This window comes from Salarias fasciatus, unplaced genomic scaffold, assembly GCF_902148845.1.
Source record: "Salarias fasciatus unplaced genomic scaffold, fSalaFa1.1, whole genome shotgun sequence".
NCBI lineage: Eukaryota > Metazoa > Chordata > Actinopteri > Blenniiformes > Blenniidae > Salarias > Salarias fasciatus.
Window position 1 is genome coordinate 368,428 of NW_021941383.1, and position 23,543 is coordinate 391,970.

Genomic DNA, 23,543 nt, shown 5'->3' on the forward strand with positions numbered 1-23,543 from the left:
GTTCAGGTGCAGTTCAGGTGCAGTTCAGGTGCAGTTCAGGTATAGTTCAGGTGTAGTTCAGGTGCAGTTCAGCTGTAGTTCAGATGTAGTTCAGGTGTAGTTCAGGTGCAGTTCAGGTGCAGTTCAGATGTCCTGCAGATGTAGTTCAGGTGTAGTTCAGGTGCAGTTCAGGTGCAGTTCAGGTGCAGTTCAGATGTAGTTCAGGTGTAGTTCAGGTATAGTTCAGGTGTAGTTCAGGCGCAGTTCAGCTGTAGTTCAGATGTAGTTCAGGTGTAGTTCAGGTGCAGTTCAGGTGCAGTTCAGATGTAGTTCAGGTGTAGTTCAGGTGTCCTGCAGATGTAGTTCAGGTGTAGTTCAGGTGTAGTTCAGGTGCAGTTCAGGTGCAGTTCAGATGTAGTTCATGTGCAGTTCAGGTGTCCTGCAGATGTAGTTCAGGTGTAGTTCAGGTGCAGTTCAGGTGCAGTTCAGGTGCAGTTCAGGTGTAGTTCAGGTGCAGTTCAGGTGCAGTTCAGGTGTTGTTCAGGTGCAGTTCAGGTGTAGTTCAGGTGCAGTTCAGGTGTAGTTCAGGTGTTGTTCAGGTGCAGTTCAGGTGCAGTTCAGGTGTAGTTCAGGTGCAGTTCAGGTGTCCTGCAGATGTAGTTCAGGTGTAGTTCAGGTGCAGTTCAGGTGTACTTCAGATGTAGTTCAGGTGTAGTTCAGGTGCAGTTCAGATGTAGTTCATGTGCAGTTCAGGTGTCCTGCAGATGTAGTTCAGGTGTAGTTCAGGTGCAGTTCAGGTGCAGTTCAGATGTAGTTCAGGTGCAGTTCAGGTGTACTTCAGATGTAGTTCAGGTGCAGTTCAGGTGTAGTTCAGGTGCAGTTCAGGTGCAGTTCAGGTGCAGTTCAGGTGCAGTTCAGGTGTAGTTCAGGTGCAGTTCAGGTGCAGTTCAGATGTAGTTCAGGTGCAGTTCAGGTGCAGTTCAGGTGCAGTTCAGGTGTACTTCAGATGTAGTTCAGGTGCAGTTCAGGTGTAGTTCAGGTGCAGTTCAGGTGCAGTTCAGGTGCAGTTCAGGTGCAGTTCAGGTGTAGTTCAGGTGCAGTTCAGGTGCAGTTCAGATGTAGTTCAGGTGCAGTTCAGGTGCAGTTCAGGTGCAGTTCAGGTGCAGTTCAGGTGCAGTTCAGGTGCAGTTCAGGTGTTGTTCAGGTGCAGTTCAGGTGCAGTTCAGGTGTAGTTCAGGTGCAGTTCAGGTGCAGTTCAGGTGCAGTTCAGGTGTTGTTCAGGTGCAGTTCAGGTGCAGTTCAGGTGCAGTTCAGATGTAGTTCAGGTGCAGTTCAGATGTAGTTCATTTGCAGTTCAGGTGTAGTTCAGGTGCAGTTCATGTGCTGTTCATGTGTAGTTCAGATGTAGTTCAGGTGCAGTTCAGGTGTCCTGCAGATGTAGTTCAGGTGTAGTTCAGGTGCAGTTCAGGTGCAGTTCAGGTGCAGTTCAGGTGTAGTTCAGGTGCAGTTCAGGTGCAGTTCAGGTGTAGTTCAGGTGCAGTTCAGGTGCAGTTCAGGTGCAGTTCAGGTGTAGTTCAGGTGCAGTTCAGGTACAGTCCATGTGTAGTTCAGGTGTAGTTCATGTGTAGTTGAGACAGGGGCTTAGCTCCAGATCCGGGGCCCTGTGCTGGTTCTGCCAGTGAGGACAGATGATGGGTCAGGGTCTGGGTTTACAGTGTGATTTATAGTTTATAGTGCTGCAGCAGCCATCGAGCATTTCTGCAGATTGACCACCAGGGGGAGCCGGATGTGAGGAGCTACAGGTGTGTGAGGGACAGCAGAACGTCTTGGGACCGTGTGGAGAACCTATTGGGTTCTCCGGCTCCGTGTCCAAACTGAGAAAGAGAGAGGACTGAAGGACTGACTCACCGTGGAAACGCGTCCCAAACCGTCCTCCTGTCCAGAGTGTGGAACGGGCTGGACGGGGGTTCGAAGCTGCAGCAGAGCAGGTGGTGATGAGACGGTCTTCATTGGTCCGTTTGGCGACGGGTCCTGAAGACATCAGACCACATCTGCTCTGTCCTCAGACCACCAGTCCTCTGCTGGAACACTGTCTCCATCAGAGACGGGGACAGCTTGAAGACGTTGTTCAGTCGGATTGAGAGGACGTGCTGAGTGCACCCCCCCCCCCCCCCCGTAACTGATGGACTTACTAACTCCATCTCTGTCCTGCTTACTTTTTACCAGACAAAAGTAATCCATTACTTTATTGCTCCATCAATACTTTACTAGTGGAGTATTAATATGGAGCTCAGTCCAGCAGGTGGAGCAGTTGGTCCAATCCACAGGTGATACACACACACACACACACACACACACACACACACACACACACACACACACACACACACACACACACACACACACACACACACACACCCTCCCTCCCTCCCTCCCTCCCAGCAGATGGACAGGTGAGGGCTCCAGGTTTGTCCGTCTCAGTTAATCATTGATCTGAATCGGATCTTCTGTAAATAAGAGGGACGTCCTCATTCAGCTCAGCGAGGACACAGGCGGCAGAGACCTCTGTCTCTGTTCCTGTCTCCTTGGTCTCTGTTCCTGTCTCTTCTGTATCTGCCTCTGTCTCTGTTCCTGTCTCTGCCTCGGTTCCTGTTCCTGTCTCCTCGGGCTCTGTGTCCTCCTACCTGGACGTATCGTCCCAGGACTTCTTCAGGACCATCTCGGTGAGGCTCCATCATGCCGATGAAGCGCAGCAGCGCCGGCTCGGCCGCAGACGGTCTGGTCCTGATCCGGTCCTTCATCGGGACACAAGCTGGCCTCCAGCTGGAGGACGACTCGGCCGCCAAATCAGGTAAGACAGACGCGGCTGCTGGATCCGGGATCCATCGTCTGTTAGAGACCCTGAGCCCTGCGTCCAACCGTCCAGAGAAGAAGACTAGTCAGGGTTTGGGTTTATATGAGGCAACGCTGCTAAAAGAGGCGGAAGATGCTCTATAATCTGACGTTAGAGGAGGAAGATGCTCTTTAATCTGACGTTAGAGGAGGAAGATGCTCTATAATCTGACGTTAGAGGAGGAAGATGCTCTTTAATCTGACGTTAGAGGAGGAAGATGCTCTATAATCTGACGTTAGAGGAGGAAGATGCTCTATAATCTGATTTTAGAGGTGGAAGATGCTCTATAATCTGACGTTAGAGGAGGAAGATGCTCTTTAATCTGATGTTAGAGGAGGAAGATGCTCTATAATCTGACGTTAGAGGAAGATGCTCTATAATCTGACGTTAGAGGAGGAAGATGCTCTTTAATCTGACGTTAGAGGAGGAAGATGCTCTATAATCTGACGTTAGAGGAGGAAGATGCTCTATAATCTGACGTTAGAGGAGGAAGATGCTCTTTAATCTGATGTTAGAGGAGGAAGATGCTCTATAATCTGACGTTAGAGGAAGATGCTCTATAATCTGACGTTAGAGGAGGAAGATGCTCTTTAATCTGACGTTAGAGGAGGAAGATGCTCTATAATCTGACGTTAGAGGAGGAAGATGCTCTTTAATCTGACGTTAGAGGAGGAAGATGCTCTATAATCTGATGCTAGAGGAGGAAGATGCTCTATAATCTGACGTTAGAGGAGGAAGATGCTCTATAATCTGATGCTAGAGGAGGACGATGCTCTGTAATCTGATGCTAGAGAAGGAAGTTGCTCTATAATCTGGGTATTAGAGGAGGAATAATAATAATGCATTGGTTTTATACAGCGCTTTTCAGGACACTCAAAGACGCTTCACATTGCATTATTCATTCTCTCCACACTGGGTGGTGGTAAGCTGCTGCTGTAGCCACAGCTGCCCTGGGGGGGGCAGACTGACGGAAGCGAGGCTGCCAATCTGCGCCATCGGCCCCTCCCACCACCAACCATTCACTCTCATGACTTTCATACTAGGCAACGTGGGTGCAGTGTCTTGCCCAAGGACACAACGACAGTTTTACGCCTGCAGGAGCGGGGATCGAACCGCCAACCTTCCGGTTATAAGACGACCTGCTCTACCAACTGAGCTACTGTCACCCCATCATGCCAATGATGGAAGGAAGATGCTCTATAAGCAAGATGCCAGAGGAGGAAGATGTTCTGTCGTCTGATGTTAGAGGAGGAACATTCTTTATAATCTGATGTTAGAGGAGGACAATGCTCTATAATCTGACCCCAGAGGAGGAAGATGCTCTGTAATCTGAGCTAGAGGAGGTAGATGCTCTATAATCTGACCCCAGAGGAGGAAGATGCTCTGTAATCTGATGTTAGAGGAGGAACATTCTTTATAATCTGATGTTAGAGGAGGAAGATGCTCTGTAATCTGGATGTTGGAGGAGGAAGATGCTCTATAATCTGATGTTAGAGGAGGACGATGCTCTGTAATCTGATGCTAGAGGAGGAACATTCTTTATAATCTGATGTTAGAGGAGGAAGATGCTCTGTAATCTGGATGTTGGAGGAGGAAGATGCTCTATAATCTGATGTTAGAGGAGGACGATGCTCTATAATCTGACCCCAGAGGAGGAAGATGCTCTGTAATCTGGATGTTGGAGGAGGAAGATGCTCTATAATCTGACCCCAGAGGAGGAAGATGCTCTGTAATCTGATGTTAGAGGAGGGATATGCTCTATAATCTGATGCCAGAGGAGGTAGATGCTCTGTAATCTGACGCAAGAGGAGGTAGATGCTCTATAATCTGACCCCAGAGGAGGAAGATGCTCTGTAATCTGTTGTTAGAGGAGGAAGATTCTCTATAATCTGATGCTAGAGGAGGAAGATGCTCTGTAATCTGGATGTTAGAGGAGGAAGATGCTCTATAATCTGATGCTGGAGGAGGAAGGTGCTCTATAATCTGGAGGTAGAGGAGGAAGATGCTCTATAATCTGGATGTTAGAGGAGGAAAATGCTCTGTAATCTGACGCTAGAGGAGGAAGATGCTCTATAATCTGATGCTAGAGGAGGAAGATGCTCTGCAATCTGATGTTAGAGGAGGAAGATGCTCTATAATCTGACGTTAGAGGAGGAAGATGCTCTATAATCTGATGCTAGAGGGGGAAGATGCTCTATAATCTGATGCTAGAGGAGGAAGATGCTCTATAATCTGGATGTTAGAGGAGGAAAATGCTCTGTAATCTGACGCTAGAGGAGGAAGATGCTCTATAATCTGATGCTAGAGGAGGAAGATGCTCTGTAATCTGATGTTAGAGGAGGAAGATGCTCTATAATCTGACGTTAGAGGAGGAAGATGCTCTATAATCTGATGCTAGAGGGGGAAGATGCTCTATAATCTGATGCTAGAGGAGGAAGATGCTCTATAACCTGGATGTTAGAGGAGGAAGATGCTCTATAATCTGACGTTAGAGGAGGAAGATGCTCTATAATCTGATGCTAGAGGAGGAAGATGCTCTATAACCTGGATGTTAGAGGAGGAAGATGCTCTATAATCTGACGTTAGAGGAGGAAGATGCTCTATAATCTGATGTTAGAGGAGGAAGATGCTCTATAACCTGGATGTTAGAGGAGGAAGATGCTCTGTAATCTGATGCTAGAGGGGGAAGATGCTCTATAATCTGATGCTAGAGGAGGAAGATGCTCTATAATCTGGATGTTAGAGGAGGAAAATGCTCTGTAATCTGACGCTAGAGGAGGAAGATGCTCTATAATCTGATGCTAGAGGAGGAAGATGCTCTGTAATCTGATGTTAGAGGAGGAAGATGCTCTATAATCTGACGTTAGAGGAGGAAGATGCTCTATAATCTGATGCTAGAGGGGGCAGATGCTCTATAATCTGACGCTAGAGGAGGAAGATGCTCTATAACCTGGATGTTAGAGGAGGAAGATGCTCTATAATCTGACGTTAGAGGAGGAAGATGCTCTATAATCTGATGCTAGAGGAGGAAGATGCTCTGCAATCTGATGTTAGAGGAGGAAGATGCTCTATAATCTGACGTTAGAGGAGGAAGATGCTCTATAATCTGATGCTAGAGGGGGAAGATGCTCTATAATCTGATGCTAGAGGGGGAAGATGCTCTATAATCTGATGCTAGAGGAGGAAGATGCTCTATAACCTCTATGTTAGAGGAGGAAGATGCTCTGTAATCTGATGTTAGAGGAGGAAGATGCTCTATAATCTGATGCTAGAGGGGGAAGATGCTCTATAATCTGATGCTAGAGGGGGAAGATGCTCTATAATCTGATGCTAGAGGTGGAAGATGCTCTATAACCTGATGTTAGAGGGGGAAGATGCTCTATAATCTGACGCTAGAGGGGGAAGATGCTCTATAATCTGACGCTAGAGGTGGAAGATGCTCTATAATCTGATTTTAGAGGTGGAAGATGCTCTATAATCTGACGCTAGAGGTGGAAGATGCTCTATAATCTGATTTTAGAGGGGGAAGATGCTCTATAATCTGATGCTAGAGGGGGAAGATGCTCTATAATCTGATGCTAGAGGTGGAAGATGCTCTATAACCTGATGTTAGAGGGGGAAGATGCTCTATAATCTGACGCTAGAGGTGGAAGATGCTCTATAATCTGACGCTAGAGGTGGAAGATGCTCTATAATCTGATTTTAGAGGTGGAAGATGCTCTATAATCTGATGCTAGAGGAGGAAGATTCTCTATAATTTGATGCTGGAGGAGGAAGATGCTCTATAATCTGACGCTAGAGGTGGAAGATGCTCTATAATCTTGTGCTAAAAGTGTTCCCAACTGTTTTCTCTTCCATGAATGTGTTCTTTCTCTTTTTTCCAGAAGCGGAGGACAGCAACGAGACGCCGTCCTCTGAGGACGATCCCGACGGGACGGAGCTTCGTCCAGAGCGGAGTGGGGGTCCGTCCAGGAAGACGCTCAGTCAGCTGATCAGAGACAAGAAGAAGCAGACTCAGCTGACGCTGCAGTGGTCAGATTCCCTCTCTGTCCCCGTCCCTCATGTTGCTGTTGCCATGGTTACAGTCGGCTGTTCTCAAGTCTTCCTGTAGAGGAACCTGGAATCAAATTTGAGCACTTTGCTGTTAAACGTTTAACGACTGTCATGTTTTGACGGAGCTCTGAGTGTCAGCCAGCCTCCACCTGTCAGTCAGCCTCCACCTGCCAGTCAGCCTCCACCTGCCAGTCAGCCTCCATCAGTCAGCCTCCACCTGTCAGTCAGCCTCCATCAGTCAGCCTCCACCTGCCAGTCAGCCTCCATCAGTCAGCCTCCACCTGTCAGTCAGCCTCCATCAGTCATGGTCCCTGCTCCACCCGTGCTGTGTCTGTCCCTGTGTCTCCAGGCTGGAGGACAACTACATGGTGTGTGACGGAGTGTGTCTCCCCCGCTGCATCCTCTACGCCCACTACCTGGACTTCTGCAGGCAGGGGGCGCTGCAGCCCGCCTGCGCCGCCACCTTCGGAAAGGTGGGTCCACACAGAGACACGTCCCACAGCAGGACAGGGACGTGGGGGACATCACTGATTGTAGGACAAGACAGGGTTTTTTTTTTTTCTTTTCCCCTTGTCCTGTTCGGCAGCTGGGCGTGCAATACTGTCTGACTGTAGCCTTTTACTATCCGAACAGATTTTACTGTCAGCAGCAGGACGAGACTGAGTCTCCTCCTGCTGCTGCCTTTATTTAAAGCTGGCATCCGGCATGGCTGAGGACAGGACCGGGACGGAGACGCTCAGAGAGTGAGAGACAGAAAGAGAGAGGGATAAAGAGAGGGAGAACGGGGGGGGGGGGGGGGGGGGGGGGGGGGGGGGGGGGGTGGGGGGGGTGGGGGGGCACCCTATGTACAAAGTCACAATACAAAACAATGTTGTCGACGCACCACACGCAACCTAGAACAATCCCAAACCCCCAATCCAGACAACACCAAAACAGAGCCGACAACCAACACAGAAAATTACAGAACCATACATACATTTTTTTTTTTTTTTTTTTTTTAACCATATTAGTGAACAGACCAGGCCACAAAAATAAAAGGAGGTGTAGGGGAGGAAGGAAATGCAAGGACACCACAAACCCTTTTTTTTTTTTTTTTTTTGAATATAGCTAGTAGTAACTAGTAGTAACTAGTAGTAACTAGTAGTAACTAGTAGTAAACTCGGGGCGTGCATCAAGAGAGGTCTGCTACAGATCACCATTAGTCTAACCACCACAAGAAGACAAGGTAACCCAGGATGTGAAGAGTGATTAAAGATCAGCGTGATCATGTGAATATGATGGTGACAGTGATGGTGATAGTGATCATGCATATATGACCTCTGACCTCTGAGAAGGCCAGAAGCAGGCCAGAGAGGCCCTCAGAGCCCAGACAGCCGGCGGTCATCACAGAGCCCGGATCCAAGCCGCCCCCCCAGGCAGACGCCCCCGCTCCGGTCCAGAAACGGGGCAGAGGAACGCCCCGGCCGGGGACCCCGGCGGCCCCGGGGCCCGGGCCCCGCGGAGCCACGACCGGCGGGAGCCGGCAGGGCCGAGAGCCCAGGAGCCGACCCCCCACCCCGGCGGAGGGCCATGACCCCCCCGGGAGAACCAGCCCACACGGGCGGCTACCACCCCAGGCCAGCACACCCCCCAGCGCTCCGGCCACGCACTCCCGAGATCCAGGGCATCACCCCCCCCCCCCCCCCCCCCCCCCCCCCATCCCACGACCCCCACCCGGAACCCACCCCCCCGTCCACCGCCCGGCCCCCCCCTCCCACCCCCTGTCCTCTCCCGCCTCACTCCCCCAGCCCCAACCCAACACTCATACTGACACACACACACATGCACACACAGAACCACTCATCCCTAAACCAAACGCACACACACACACTCACATTCCAACACACTCACACACTCTCACGCACACGCTAACAAGCACGCGCGCACACACACACACACACACACCTACCCCAAACACACTCACATTCCCGCGTCATCCAACTGTCATATCCTGTGGGAGACCCCCCCGGAAGGCGAGGGAACACCGAACCCCTCATCCAGGCCCCCCCGCCACCCACAACCGCCAAGACAAGGGGGTTTTGCAAGACAGGGTTTTGCGTGGAGACTGGGGTTAGTTTTAGAAGAGGTTTGGGTTCGGGTCTGTCTGTTCTCTCCTCTGATTGGCTGTCTGAACAAAGCTCCTGTCCCCCGATTGGCTGTGGAATCTGTTAAGCTCCGCCTCCTCCTCCACTGAGGTGTTTCTGCTTTGGAGCTGAAGGAAACAGAATGTGAGTCTCTGAGTGAAGGTTTGTGTTGTTTTTGTGTAGACCTGGATGAAGGGTTGTGTTCTCATGAAAACTCCTCCACAGGACTGGTGTAAGACTGGAAATGGACCCCCCCCCCCCCCCAAATTTAGGGAATGGTTGATTTTATATATATATATATATATATATATATATGTGTGTGTGTGTGTGTGTGTGTGTGTGTGTGTGTGTGTGTGTGTATATGTGTATATATGTATGTCTATATGCATTGGGGTGACAGTAGCTCAGATGGTAGAGCGGGTCGTCTCATAACTGGAAGGATTGTGGATTGTTCTGGACCACCTTTGGAGGTGTCTCCCATCTGGACCCTGGGACCTCCAGTCCATACTCGGTACACATGTTCCTGTACACGATGCCCGCTACCTGGTTGTGCCGTTCCATGTCTGCCTTGCCTGCCAGCATCTGACCCCCTGCTGTGATGGTCTGTACTGTCTCTGGGGCTTCTTGGCACAGTCTGCACCTGGGGTCTGGTGTGGTGTGGTAGATCCCGGCCTCTGCTGGTCTTGTGTTCAGGGCCGGTTCTTGTGCAGCCTCTGTGCTGTCCTTCAGTCCAGCCTTTTCCAGCCTCTGCTATGTTTTCTTCTTCACTGTGTGGGTGGTCCATGCCCTGCAGGGCTTCGTCTGTCCACGATGGCTCCTCTGGCTCCTCCTTACTGGGCTTTTGATTAGCTGTTAAAGGATGACGTCACAGCAATGGCGGCGCCGCTGCTCCACGTATGGGTGGCCGTTTGTGCCATACATCGCCTGGTACAAAACGCCGTTAAGAACGGCGCTTTTAACGCCGAGCGCCGCCAGGCGCTTTTATTTTGAAACGCCTCCCGGCGTCTCAAACGCCGAGCGCCGCCAGGCGCTTTTATTTTGAAACGCCTCCCGGCGTCTCAAACGCCGAGCGCCGCCAGGCGCTTTTGGACGCCGAGCGCCGCCACGCGCTCCATAACATGCTAATATTCTCCTCCCCTGAAGTTTCGCCAGCCAGTAAAAGGTATCGGTCTTCTTTTTAGAGGAACTTTTTTCCATATATGTTTTATTGTCCACATGACGTTTGATATATTAAATGTATTAAAATATATTTTTTCCTTTCTAATTAATTTTTCAAAACTGAAATGTTTAAAAATAAATCTGAGATTCTCTCTTTAGGGTCTATGTTTGTCTGTTACAACATTACATTCCCAGTACAATTCAGTTTTTTCAAATAATATCTGAATGCATGATTAGAAGAAGTATTTGAACATTCTTTGGCAGTAACTGTCAGGGATGCTGAACTACTTAAACACAAATCTTCACACTGGTTATGTGGCTCCCGCTTAATTTATTATGACATCATTTGTTTTATCTTGTTACTGCTTATATTTTTAATAATAAATCACACAACATTATTAACTGGTACGAAGGCACAGATAACTATTTCACTTATAAACATGTTATTTCTGGCTGCAGGGACATTTTATCTCAGTGATGCAGTCACTGGACACCATGACATCTGGGGAGCCACCCAGCAGGCTGCTGTCAGAGAGGAACACTGCTTTTCCTGGATCCTCACACCAGTGGGCTTCATGTATTCCTCTCAATTCCTAAGTCACAAGCCTGGGGTCAAAAAGATAATTTATTGCACAATGTGTAGGTGTTATTACAATCTGTTATTACAAAATAGAAGGAGAGAAGGAAAGAAATATAGGCTCAACTATTCAAGATTTCTTTGTTTACACAAGACTCCTTTGTGGGGTTTTTTCTATCACAAGGTGGGATTTATTTATTGTATTTATGAGAGTTAAAACATTTTCGGTGAAGGAATCTGATTCTACATAAATTTTGAAAATGTGATCTAACTTTTTCAAAAGTAAAAAATTCCCTGTGAGAACATTTACAATCCTTTTGTCCTGTTCTGACTATTGGCAAACTTTAGCTGCTCTGAAAACATGTCAGATAAGTCATTTTTTGAACATTTTCCACCCTATAACCCTGTAAGTCTCCTCATTAAGCTCACCCCTGATCAAAAGTATTTATTTTTTTGTTTTTAAACATTTCAGTTTTGAAAAATTTATTAGAAAGGAAAAAATATATTTTAATACATTTAATATATCAAACGTCATGTGGACAAGAAAACATTTATAGAAAAAAGTTCCTCACTCAGTTTAAAAGCGCCTGGCGGCGCTCGGCGTTTGAGACGCCGGAAGGCGTTTCAAAATAAAAGCGCCTGGCGGCGTTCGGCGTTAAAAGCGCCGTTCTGAACGGCGTTTTGTACCAGGCGGTGTATGGCACAAACGGCCACCCATATCCACGAACCTCGCCCCCGCCGCCCGGCCGCTAAGGCGGAGAGGATCATGGCCGACCTGAGAGAAGACGTCCGCCGGCTGTGGAATGAGCTCAGGGAGAAGGACGACCTGCCGGAGAAGGCCCGGACGCTGACGATCGATCAGTCTGTGGTGATGTCGTCATTAACGGCCGCCGCCGCCTCGGCACCCCGCGCTGCTTCCTGCTCCACACCGGAGCCCCGCTCCTGGGCTGAGGTGGTAGTGCGAGGCCGCGGGCCTCGGCCCACCGCGGCTCCGCCTCCACGCCCCTCTCCAACCGCCGCCTCGCCCTGACGCGGCACGACGGCGACGACACGGCGGATGATGAAGGCCGGCGGTCTGAGCCACGGCCCGCCGCCAGGATCCTCCGGTCCGCCCCTCCTCCGCTCGCCGGGTGATCGTTCACATCGGGTCCAGCGACACGACGCGGCGACACTCCGAGCTCACCGGAAAGGACTTCAAGGAGCTTTTCAGTCTCCTGCAAAGCTCTGGAAAAATGATCTCCCTCAGCGGCGCCCTGCCAACGCTCTTCCGGGGTGCTGAGCGCTTCTCCAGGCTCCTCAGCTTGAACACCAGGCTTCAACAATCCTGCTCAGCTCACCACCTTCACTTCATCGACAACTTCCACCTCTTCTGGAACCGCCCTGCTCTCTGCCGTCAGGATGGATTACATCCCAGAGGCTGGACACTCCGTCCTGTCAGGTAACATCCAGCAGTCCAGACGTCTCCAGCTGTCAGTCCAGCTGACTGACTCACGGTAAGCCCCGCCCACTCTCCACACGCCTCTCTCTGGTATTATCTCCAGCTTGTTCTCACCGACGGTATTGACATGGACCAATTAACAACCCTGTACTGTCTGATCACTTCCTGTTATCATTTGAGTTTACATGAAATAAATAAATCAAATCAAATCAAATCAAAACATCAGCTGGTTTTAAAGGACCTGGGAAAAAAAACTGAAACTCAGAAGACGTCTGTCAGAGGATAATGTGACCAAATTCAAGGAGAAGATCCATCAATATTAACTTCACTCCATCTGTTGGCCCAGTGGACAGCAGCATCAGCATTAGCATTAGCATTAGCATTAGCATTAGCATTAGCAGCAGGATCAGCCCCACTCGGGGTGATTTAGTCGTAGATGAAGCAGCAGCTTCACTCAGCTGCTCCCTGAAGTTCATCACATGACCCCTCAGGAGACGAGCTCCATGGTACAACCAACAGCTGAGAACATTAAAGAGATCAGCTGGAAAACTAGAGAGGAAATGGCGTCTAACCCAACTACAAGTATTTCGTACGGCCTGGAAAGATAGTCTGTTGACTTATTGTTGGAGCTCAGGACCTCCGTCCGGCTGACTCCACCCGGTTCTTTGATTCTATGCCTGGTATGAAGAACGCCAAAACGACTGACTCCAGATCATCACCGTTTATTTAAGTCCATCCAGATGTGATGCTCAGCTGGACCCGACAGGGAAAGAGACGCAGGATTTCGCCCCGAAAGGATCCTGATGGTTGATGAGACGGAGCTTTTATTCCATGTTCTCCTGGGGGGGCCGACAGAGAGGCTGGACTTTGTTGGCAGTTGGACAGTTTGGTGTTGATGTCAGCTGAGAACCAGGAGCTGAATCCTGATCAGGGTGTTTGGAACACTAGTGTGTGTGTGTTGGTTTCTCCAGAACATGTGGGTGTGTTTACACTTTAACAGAACATCTTACAGACTGAGGTACTTCTCTCAGGATCAAGTGTCACAACGGCCTGGAGAGCAGTTGATGTAATTGTCCCACAGCAGTCGTGCTGATTAAAGTAGATCCCTAACAGATCCCCCCTTTGATATGATTTCATCATATCACCAAAAATCAATGTGTGTGAGTGTGTGTGTTGATGTGAGTGTGAGTGTGTGTGTGCTGATGTGTAAAACAGCCTGTCGTCAGTCCTCCGACGTAGCCCCGCCCCCTCTCGGTGCGTTCCGATCTGGGACAGGGTCTTCACCGTCCAGGACTGTGCGCCTGTGTGTCGGCGTGCTGAGGAGGCGGTTCAGAGCAGCCACTGCTTCACTGCAGTTTGCATGTCAGCCGCAGATCGCCGCTCCAGCAGTTTGCACAGTATCGTTTCTGTAACATCATCAGCACGGAAGCTGTTTCCCTAAAGCTACCATTGAAAATTTAAAAAGCAACTTATTTTAAGGCTATTTAATGCTAATCATTTTAATTATTACGAGTGTCCAAAAATCATTTCAGTCTTACCATTACCATATTTATTATTAAGATTTTTTTTTCAATTATTCCAAGCAAAATGTGATGTCTAATAACTGTGATTTGTATTATTATTACTATTATTACCATTATTTGTTTACTGATTTTATTGATTGATTGATTGATTTTTATTATTTTGTGTTATTAATTTTCCAAGAAGTCATAATATATCTATTATTGTAATTATTTTATGTTTTAACCCGTAATTTAAATGTTAATATAATTCTTTTTTTTGTTGGTGATTTTCCTGTTAGTTGATGTTATCCTTTTTGTTAATCAATATATGAATCACAAAAATCAAACTTAATCTAATTTGAAGGAAAGAAAAGAGAAAAAAGGAAAAGAGAAGACAGTGTGTAACTGAATCAACCCATTTACTGATCAGCCTATAAATCATCATAAAAATCATCCCAAAAATGAATCTAAAAGAGCATCCTAAACCAACCTGAAAAAATAAACCTAAAAATCTCCCTAAAAAAATCAAGCTCAAAGGTCAAAGTTCAGGAGTTTCTCTGGATGTGCGGCGAGGATGTATGTGGGAGGGGCTTCATCAGAGGCGTCGTCCTCTTCATCCTCTTCATCCTCTTCATCCTCTTCATCCCGATATCGCCATGGATCCTCCAGTGGCCCACTTGGTCCTGGTCCAGGTCCTGGTCCAGGTCCAGGTCCAGGTCCAGGTCCAGGTCCAGGTCCTGGTCCAGGTCCAGGTCCAGGTCCAGGTCCTGGTCCAGGTCCTGGTCCAGGTCCTGGTCCAGGTAGTCTTCTTCAGTGTCAGGACCTCCGGGCTCAGAGGAGACATCAGCGGGGCAGGTTTTAGTCATTTGAGAAGGTGGTGGTGGATCTGGTGACATGAGGGACACAGCGCCCCCTGCTGAGAGTCTGATATGAGGGACACAGCGCCCCCTGCTGAGAGTCTGACATGAGGGACACAGCGCCCCCTGCTGAGAGTCTGGTATGAGGGACACAGCGCCCCCTGCTGAGAGTCTGATATGAGGGACACAGCGCCCCCTGCTGAGAGTCTGGTATGAGGGACACAGCGCCCCCTGCTGAGAGTCTGGTATGAGGGACACAGCGCCCCCTGCTGAGAGTCTGGTATGAGGGACACAGCGCCCCCTGCTGAGAGTCTGACATGAGGGACACAGCGCCCCCTGCTGAGAGTCTGGTATGAGGGACACAGCGCCCCCTGCTGAGAGTCTGACATGAGGGACACAGCGCCCCCTGCTGAGAGTCTGACATGAGGGACACAGCGCCCCCTGCTGAGAGTCTGACATGAGGGACACAGCGCCCCCTGCTGAGAGTCTGACATGAGGGACACAGCGCCCCCTGCTGAGAGTCTCTGACATGAGGGACACAGCGCCCCCTGCTGAGAGTCTGACATGAGGGACACAGCGCCCCCTGCTGAGAGTCTCTGACATGAGGGACACAGCGCCCCCTGCTGAGAGTCTGATATGAGGGACACAGCGCCCCCTGCTGAGAGTCTGGTATGAGGGACACAGCGCCCCCTGCTGAGAGTCTGATATGAGGGACACAGCGCCCCCTGCTGAGAGTCTGGTATGAGGGACACAGCGCCCCCTGCTGAGAGTCTGATATGAGGGACACAGCGCCCCCTGCTGAGAGTCTGATATGAGGGACACAGCGCCCCCTGCTGAGAGTCTGACATGAGGGACACAGCGCCCCCTGCTGAGAGTCTCTGACATGAGGGACACAGCGCCCCCTGCTGAGAGTCTGACATGAGGGACACAGCGCCCCCTGCTGAGAGTCTGACATGAGGGACACAGCGCCCCCTGCTGAGAGTCTCTGACATGAGGGACACAGCGCCCCCTGCTGAGAGTCTGACATGAGGGACACAGCGCCCCCTGCTGAGAGTCGGACATGAGGGACACAGCGCCCCCTGCTGAGTCTCTGACATGAGGGACACAGCGCCCCCTGCTGAGAGTCTGATATGAGGGACACAGCGCCCCCTGCTGAGAGTCTGATATGAGGGACACAGCGCCCCCTGCTGAGAGTCTCTGACATGAGGGACACAGCGCCCCCTGCTGAGAGTCTCTGACATGAGGGACACAGCGCCCCCTGCTGAGAGTCTGACATGAGGGACACAGCGCCCCCTGCTGAGAGTCTGACATGAGGGACACAGCGCCCCCTGCTGAGTCTCTGACATGAGGGACACAGCGCCCCCTGCTGAGAGTCTGGTATGAGGGACACAGCGCCCCCTGCTGAGAGTCTCTGACATGAGGGACACAGCGCCCCCTGCTGAGAGTCTGGTATGAGGGACACAGCGCCCCCTGCTGAGAGTCTGACATGAGGGACACAGCGCCCCCTGCTGAGTCTCTGACATGAGGGACACAGCGCCCCCTGCTGAGTCTCTGACATGAGGGACACAGCGCCCCCTGCTGAGAGTCTCTGACATGAGGGACACAGCGCCCCCTGCTGAGAGTCTGACATGAGGGACACAGCGCCCCCTGCTGAGTCTCTGACATGAGGGACACAGCGCCCCCTGCTGAGAGTCTGATATGAGGGACACAGCGCCCCCTGCTGAGAGTCTGATATGAGGGACACAGCGCCCCCTGCTGAGAGTCTCTGACATGAGGGACACAGCGCCCCCTGCTGAGAGTCTGATATGAGGGACACAGCGCCCCCTGCTGACAGTCTGATATGAGGGACACAGCGCCCCCTGCTGACAGTCTGATATGAGGGACACAGCGCCCCCTGCTGACAGTCTGATATGAGGGACACAGCGCCCCCTGCTGAGAGTCTGACATGAGGGACACAGCGCCCCCTGCTGAGAGTCTCTGACATGAGGGACACAGCGCCCCCTGCTGAGAGTCTGACATGAGGGACACAGCGCCCCCTGCTGAGTCTCTGACATGAGGGACACAGCGCCCCCTGCTGAGAGTCTGGTATGAGGGACACAGCGCCCCCTGCTGAGAGTCTCTGACATGAGGGACACAGCGCCCCCTGCTGAGAGTCTGGTATGAGGGACACAGCGCCCCCTGCTGAGAGTCTGACATGAGGGACACAGCGCCCCCTGCTGAGAGTCTCTGACATGAGGGACACAGCGCCCCCTGCTGAGTCTCTGACATGAGGGACACAGCGCCCCCTGCTGAGAGTCTGACATGAGGGACACAGCGCCCCCTGCTGAGTCTCTGACATGAGGGACACAGCGCCCCCTGCTGAGAGTCTGGTATGAGGGACACAGCGCCCCCTGCTGAGAGTCTGACATGAGGGACACAGCGCCCCCTGCTGAGAGTCTGATATGAGGGACACAGCGCCCCCTGCTGAGAGTCTGACATGAGGGACACAGCGCCCCCTGCTGAGAGTCTCTGACATGAGGGACACAGCGCCCCCTGCTGAGAGTCTGACATGAGGGACACAGCGCCCCCTGCTGAGTCTCTGACATGAGGGACACAGCGCCCCCTGCTGAGAGTCTGGTATGAGGGACACAGCGCCCCCTGCTGAGAGTCTCTGACATGAGGGACACAGCGCCCCCTGCTGAGAGTCTGGCATGAGGGACACAGCGCCCCCTGCTGAGAGTCCGACATGAGGGACACAGCGCCCCCTGCTGAGAGTCTGATATGAGGGACACAGCGCCCCCTGCTGAGAGTCTGACATGAGGGACACAGCGCCCCCTGCTGAGAGTCTGATATGAGGGACACAGCGCCCCCTGCTGAGAGTCTGACATGAGGGACACAGCGCCCCCTGCTGAGAGTCTGACATGAGGGACACAGCGCCCCCTGCTGAGAGTCTGATATGAGGGACACAGCGCCCCCTGCTGAGAGTCTCTGACATGAGGGACACAGCGCCCCCTGCTGAGAGTCTGGTATGAGGGACACAGCGCCCCCTGCTGAGAGTCTGGTATGAGGGACACAGCGCCCCCTGCTGAGAGTCTGGTATGAGGGACACAGCGCCCCCTGCTGAGAGTCTGGTATGAGGGACACAGCGCCCCCTGCTGAGAGTCTCTGACATGAGGGACACAGCGCCCCCTGCTGAGAGTCTGACATGAGGGACACAGCGCCCCCTGCTGAGAGTCTGGTATGAGGGACACAGCGCCCCCTGCTGAGAGTCTGACATGAGGGACACAGCGCCCCCTGCTGAGAGTCTGACATGAGGGACACAGTGCCCCCTGCTGAGAGTCTCTGACATGAGGGACACAGCGCCCCCTGCTGAGAGTCTGACATGAGGGACACAGCGCCCCCTGCTGAGAGTCTCTGACATGAGGGACACAGCGCCCCCTGCTGAGAGTCTCTGACATGAGGGACACAGCGCCCCCTGCTGAGTCTCTGACATGAGGGACACAGCGCCCCCTGCTGAGTCTCTGACATGAGGGACACAGCGCCCCCTGCTGAGAGTCTGGTATGAGGGACACAGCGCCCCCTGCTGAGAGTCTCTGACATGAGGGACACAGCGCCCCCTGCTGAGAGTCTGGTATGAGGGACACAGCGCCCCCTGCTGAGAGTCTGACATGAGGGACACAGCGCCCCCTGCTGAGTCTCTGACATGAGGGACACAGCGCCCCCTGCTGAGAGTCTCTGACATGAGGGACACAGCGCCCCCTGCTGAGAGTCTGACATGAGGGACACAGCGCCCCCTGCTGAGTCTCTGACATGAGGGACACAGCGCCCCCTGCTGAGAGTCTCTGACATGAGGGACACAGCGCCCCCTGCTGAGAGTCTGACATGAGGGACACAGCGCCCCCTGCTGAGAGTCTGACATGAGGGACACAGCGCCCCCTGCTGAGAGTCTGGTATGAGGGACACAGCGCCCCCTGCTGAGAGTCTGACATGAGGGACACAGCGCCCCCTGCTGAGTGTCTGACATGAGGGACACAGCGCCCCCTGCTGAGTCTCTGACATGAGGGACACAGCGCCCCCTGCTGAGTCTCTGACATGAGGGACACAGCGCCCCCTGCTGAGAGTCTGACATGAGGGACACAGCGCCCCCTGCTGAGAGTCTCTGACATGAGGGACACAGCGCCCCCTGCTGAGAGTCTGACATGAGGGACACAGCGCCCCCTGCTGAGTCTCTGACATGAGGGACACAGCGCCCCCTGCTGAGAGTCTGATATGAGGGACACAGCGCCCCCTGCTGAGAGTCTGATATGAGGGACACAGCGCCCCCTGCTGAGTCTCTGACATGAGGGACACAGCGCCCCCTGCTGAGAGTCTGATATGAGGGACACAGCGCCCCCTGCTGAGAGTCTGGTATGAGGGACACAGCGCCCCCTGCTGAGAGTCTGGTATGAGGGACACAGCGCCCCCTGCTGAGAGTCTGATATGAGGGACACAGCGCCCCCTGCTGAGAGTCTGGTATGAGGGACACAGCGCCCCCTGCTGAGAGTCTGGTATGAGGGACACAGCGCCCCCTGCTGAGAGTCTGGTATGAGGGACACAGCGCCCCCTGCTGAGAGTCTGGTATGAGGGACACAGCGCCCCCTGCTGAGAGTCTGACATGAGGGACACAGCGCCCCCTGCTGAGAGTCTGGTATGAGGGACACAGCGCCCCCTGCTGAGAGTCTGACATGAGGGACACAGCGCCCCCTGCTGAGAGTCTGGTATGAGGGACACAGCGCCCCCTGCTGAGAGTCTGACATGAGGGACACAGCGCCCCCTGCTGAGAGTCTGACATGAGGGACACAGCGCCCCCTGCTGAGAGTCTGACATGAGGGACACAGCGCCCCCTGCTGAGAGTCTGGTATGAGGGACACAGCGCCCCCTGCTGAGAGTCTGACATGAGGGACACAGCGCCCCCTGCTGAGAGTCTGGTATGAGGGACACAGCGCCCCCTGCTGAGAGTCTGACATGAGGGACACAGCGCCCCCTGCTGAGAGTCTGATATGAGGGACACAGCGCCCCCTGCTGAGAGTCTCTGACATGAGGGACACAGCGCCCCCTGCTGAGAGTCTCTGACATGAGGGACACAGCGCCCCCTGCTGAGAGTCTGACATGAGGGACACAGCGCCCCCTGCTGAGTCTCTGACATGAGGGACACAGCGCCCCCTGCTGAGTCTCTGACATGAGGGACACAGCGCCCCCTGCTGAGAGTCTGGTATGAGGGACACAGCGCCCCCTGCTGAGAGTCTCTGACATGAGGGACACAGCGCCCCCTGCTGAGAGTCTGACATGAGGGACACAGCGCCCCCTGCTGAGTCTCTGACATGAGGGACACAGCGCCCCCTGCTGAGTCTCTGACATGAGGGACACAGCGCCCCCTGCTGAGAGTCTCTGACATGAGGGACACAGCGCCCCCTGCTGAGAGTCTGACATGAGGGACACAGCGCCCCCTGCTGAGTCTCTGACATGAGGGACACAGCGCCCCTGCTGAGAGTCTGATATGAGGGACACAGCGCCCCCTGCTGAGAGTCTGATATGAGGGACACAGCGCCCCCTGCTGAGAGTCTCTGACATGAGGGACACAGCGCCCCCTGCTGAGAGTCTGATATGAGGGACACAGCGCCCCCTGCTGAGTCTCTGACATGAGGGACACAGCGCCCCCTGCTGAGAGTCTCTGACATGAGGGACACAGCGCCCCCTGCTGAGAGTCTGACATGAGGGACACAGCGCCCCCTGCTGAGAGTCTGACATGAGGGACACAGCGCCCCCTGCTGAGTCTCTGACATGAGGGACACAGCGCCCCCTGCTGAGAGTCTGGTATGAGGGACACAGCGCCCCCTGCTGAGAGTCTCTGACATGAGGGACACAGCGCCCCCTGCTGAGAGTCTGGTATGAGGGACACAGCGCCCCCTGCTGAGAGTCTGACATGAGGGACACAGCGCCCCCTGCTGAGTGTCTGACATGAGGGACACAGCGCCCCCTGCTGAGTCTCTGACATGAGGGACACAGCGCCCCCTGCTGAGAGTCTCTGACATGAGGGACACAGCGCCCCCTGCTGAGAGTCTGACATGAGGGACACAGCGCCCCCTGCTGAGTCTCTGACATGAGGGACACAGCGCCCCCTGCTGAGAGTCTGATATGAGGGACACAGCGCCCCCTGCTGAGAGTCTGATATGAGGGACACAGCGCCCCCTGCTGAGAGTCTGACATGAGGGACACAGCGCCCCCTGCTGAGAGTCTCTGACATGAGGGACACAGCGCCCCCTGCTGAGAGTCTCTGACATGAGGGACACAGCGCCCCCTGCTGAGAGTCTGATATGAGGGACACAGCGCCCCCTGCTGAGAGTCTGACATGAGGGACACAGCGCCCCCTGCTGAGAGTCTCTGACATGAGGGACACAGCGCCCCCTGCTGAGAGTCTGACATGAGGGACACAGCGCCCCCCTGCTGAGAGTCTGACATGAGGGACACAGCGCCCCCTGCTGAGAGTCTCTGACATGAGGGACACAGCGCCCCCTGCTGAGAGTCTGACATGAGGGACACAGCGCCCCCTGCTGAGAGTCTGACATGAGGGACACAGCGCCCCCTGCTGAGTCTCTGACATGAAGGACACAGCGCCCCCTGCTGAGAGTCTCTGACATGAGGGACACAGCGCCCCCTGCTGAGAGTCTGGTATGAGGGACACAGCGCCCCCTGCTGAGAGTCTGACATGAGGGACACAGCGCCCCCTGCTGAGAGTCTGATATGAGGGACACAGCGCCCCTGCTGAGAGTCTGACATGAGGGACACAGCGCCCCCTGCTGAGAGTCTGATATGAGGGACACAGCGCCCCCTGCTGACAGTCTGATATGAGGGACACAGCGCCCCCTGCTGAGAGTCTGACATGAGGGACACAGCGCCCCCTGCTGAGAGTCTGATATGAGGGACACAGCGCCCCCTGCTGAGAGTCTGACATGAGGGACACAGCGCCCCCTGCTGAGAGTCTGGTATGAGGGACACAGCGCCCCCTGCTGAGAGTCTGGTATGAGGGACACAGCGCCCCCTGCTGAGAGTCTGATATGAGGGACACAGCGCCCCCTGCTGAGAGTCTGACATGAGGGACACAGCGCCCCCTGCTGAGAGTCTGACATGAGGGACACAGCGCCCCCTGCTGAGAGTCTCTGACATGAGGGACACAGCGCCCCCTGCTGAGAGTCTGACATGAGGGACACAGCGCCCCCTGCTGAGAGTCTGATATGAGGGACACAGCGCCCCCTGCTGAGAGTCTCTGACATGAGGGACACAGCGCCCCCTGCTGAGAGTCTCTGACATGAGGGACACAGCGCCCCCTGCTGAGTCTCTGACATGAGGGACACAGCGCCCCCTGCTGAGTCTCTGACATGAGGGACACAGCGCCCCCTGCTGAGAGTCTGGTATGAGGGACACAGCGCCCCCTGCTGAGAGTCTGACATGAGGGACACAGCGCCCCCTGCTGAGAGTCTGACATGAGGGACACAGCGCCCCCTGCTGAGTCTCTGACATGAGGGACACAGCGCCCCCTGCTGAGAGTCTGGTATGAGGGACACAGCGCCCCCTGCTGAGAGTCTCTGACATGAGGGACACAGCGCCCCCTGCTGAGAGTCTGGTATGAGGGACACAGCGCCCCCTGCTGAGAGTCTGACATGAGGGACACAGCGCCCCCTGCTGAGTCTCTGACATGAGGGACACAGCGCCCCCTGCTGAGAGTCTCTGACATGAGGGACACAGCGCCCCCTGCTGAGAGTCTGATATGAGGGACACAGCGCCCCCTGCTGAGAGTCTGATATGAGGGACACAGCGCCCCCTGCTGAGAGTCTCTGACATGAGGGACACAGCGCCCCCTGCTGAGAGTCTGGTATGAGGGACACAGCGCCCCCTGCTGAGAGTCTGACATGAGGGACACAGCGCCCCCTGCTGAGTCTCTGACATGAGGGACACAGCGCCCCCTGCTGAGTCTCTGACATGAGGGACACAGCGCCCCTGCTGAGAGTCTCTGACATGAGGGACACAGCGCCCCCTGCTGAGAGTCTGACATGAGGGACACAGCGCCCCCTGCTGAGAGTCTCTGACATGAGGGACACAGCGCCCCCTGCTGAGAGTCTGACATGAGGGACACAGCGCCCCCTGCTGAGAGTCTGACATGAGGGACACAGCGCCCCCTGCTGAGTCTCTGACATGAGGGACACAGCGCCCCCTGCTGAGAGTCTGGTATGAGGGACACAGCGCCCCCTGCTGAGAGTCTCTGACATGAGGGACACAGCGCCCCCTGCTGAGAGTCTGGTATGAGGGACACAGCGCCCCCTGCTGAGAGTCTGACATGAGGGACACAGCGCCCCCTGCTGAGAGTCTGATATGAGGGACACAGCGCCCCCTGCTGAGAGTCTGACATGAGGGACACAGCGCCCCCTGCTGAGAGTCTGATATGAGGGACACAGCGCCCCTGCTGACAGTCTGATATGAGGGACACAGCGCCCCCTGCTGAGAGTCTGACATGAGGGACACAGCGCCCCCTGCTGAGAGTCTGATATGAGGGACACAGCGCCCCCTGCTGAGAGTCTGATATGAGGGACACAGCGCCCCCTGCTGAGAGTCTGACATGAGGGACACAGCGCCCCCTGCTGAGAGTCTGGTATGAGGGACACAGCGCCCCTGCTGAGAGTCTGGTATGAGGGACACAGCGCCCCCTGCTGAGAGTCTGGTATGAGGGACACAGCGCCCCCTGCTGAGAGTCTCTGATATGAGGGACACAGCGCCCCCTGCTGAGAGTCTCTGACATGAGGGACACAGCGCCCCCTGCTGAGAGTCTGATATGAGGGACACAGCGCCCCCTGCTGAGAGTCTCTGATATGAGGGACACAGCGCCCCCTGCTGAGAGTCTGACATGAGGGACACAGCGCCCCCTGCTGAGAGTCTGGTATGAGGGACACAGC

At 53.8% G+C, this 23,543-nt stretch overlaps 1 protein-coding gene across 1 annotated transcript in view; it reads left to right on the forward strand.

Moving 5' to 3' along the window:
- The first annotated feature begins 2,715 nt into the window (after positions 1–2,715).
- The window catches only part of rfx6 (regulatory factor X, 6), a 106,391-nt gene continuing 85,563 nt past the window's right edge, over positions 2,716–23,543 (forward strand). Inside the window, exons 1-3 of the mRNA XM_030087368.1 lie at positions 2,716–2,830; positions 6,757–6,904; positions 7,275–7,398. Of these exons, the coding sequence (XP_029943228.1) occupies positions 2,716–2,830; positions 6,757–6,904; positions 7,275–7,398 (387 nt within the window). The remainder of the gene's footprint in view (positions 2,831–6,756; positions 6,905–7,274; positions 7,399–23,543) is intronic.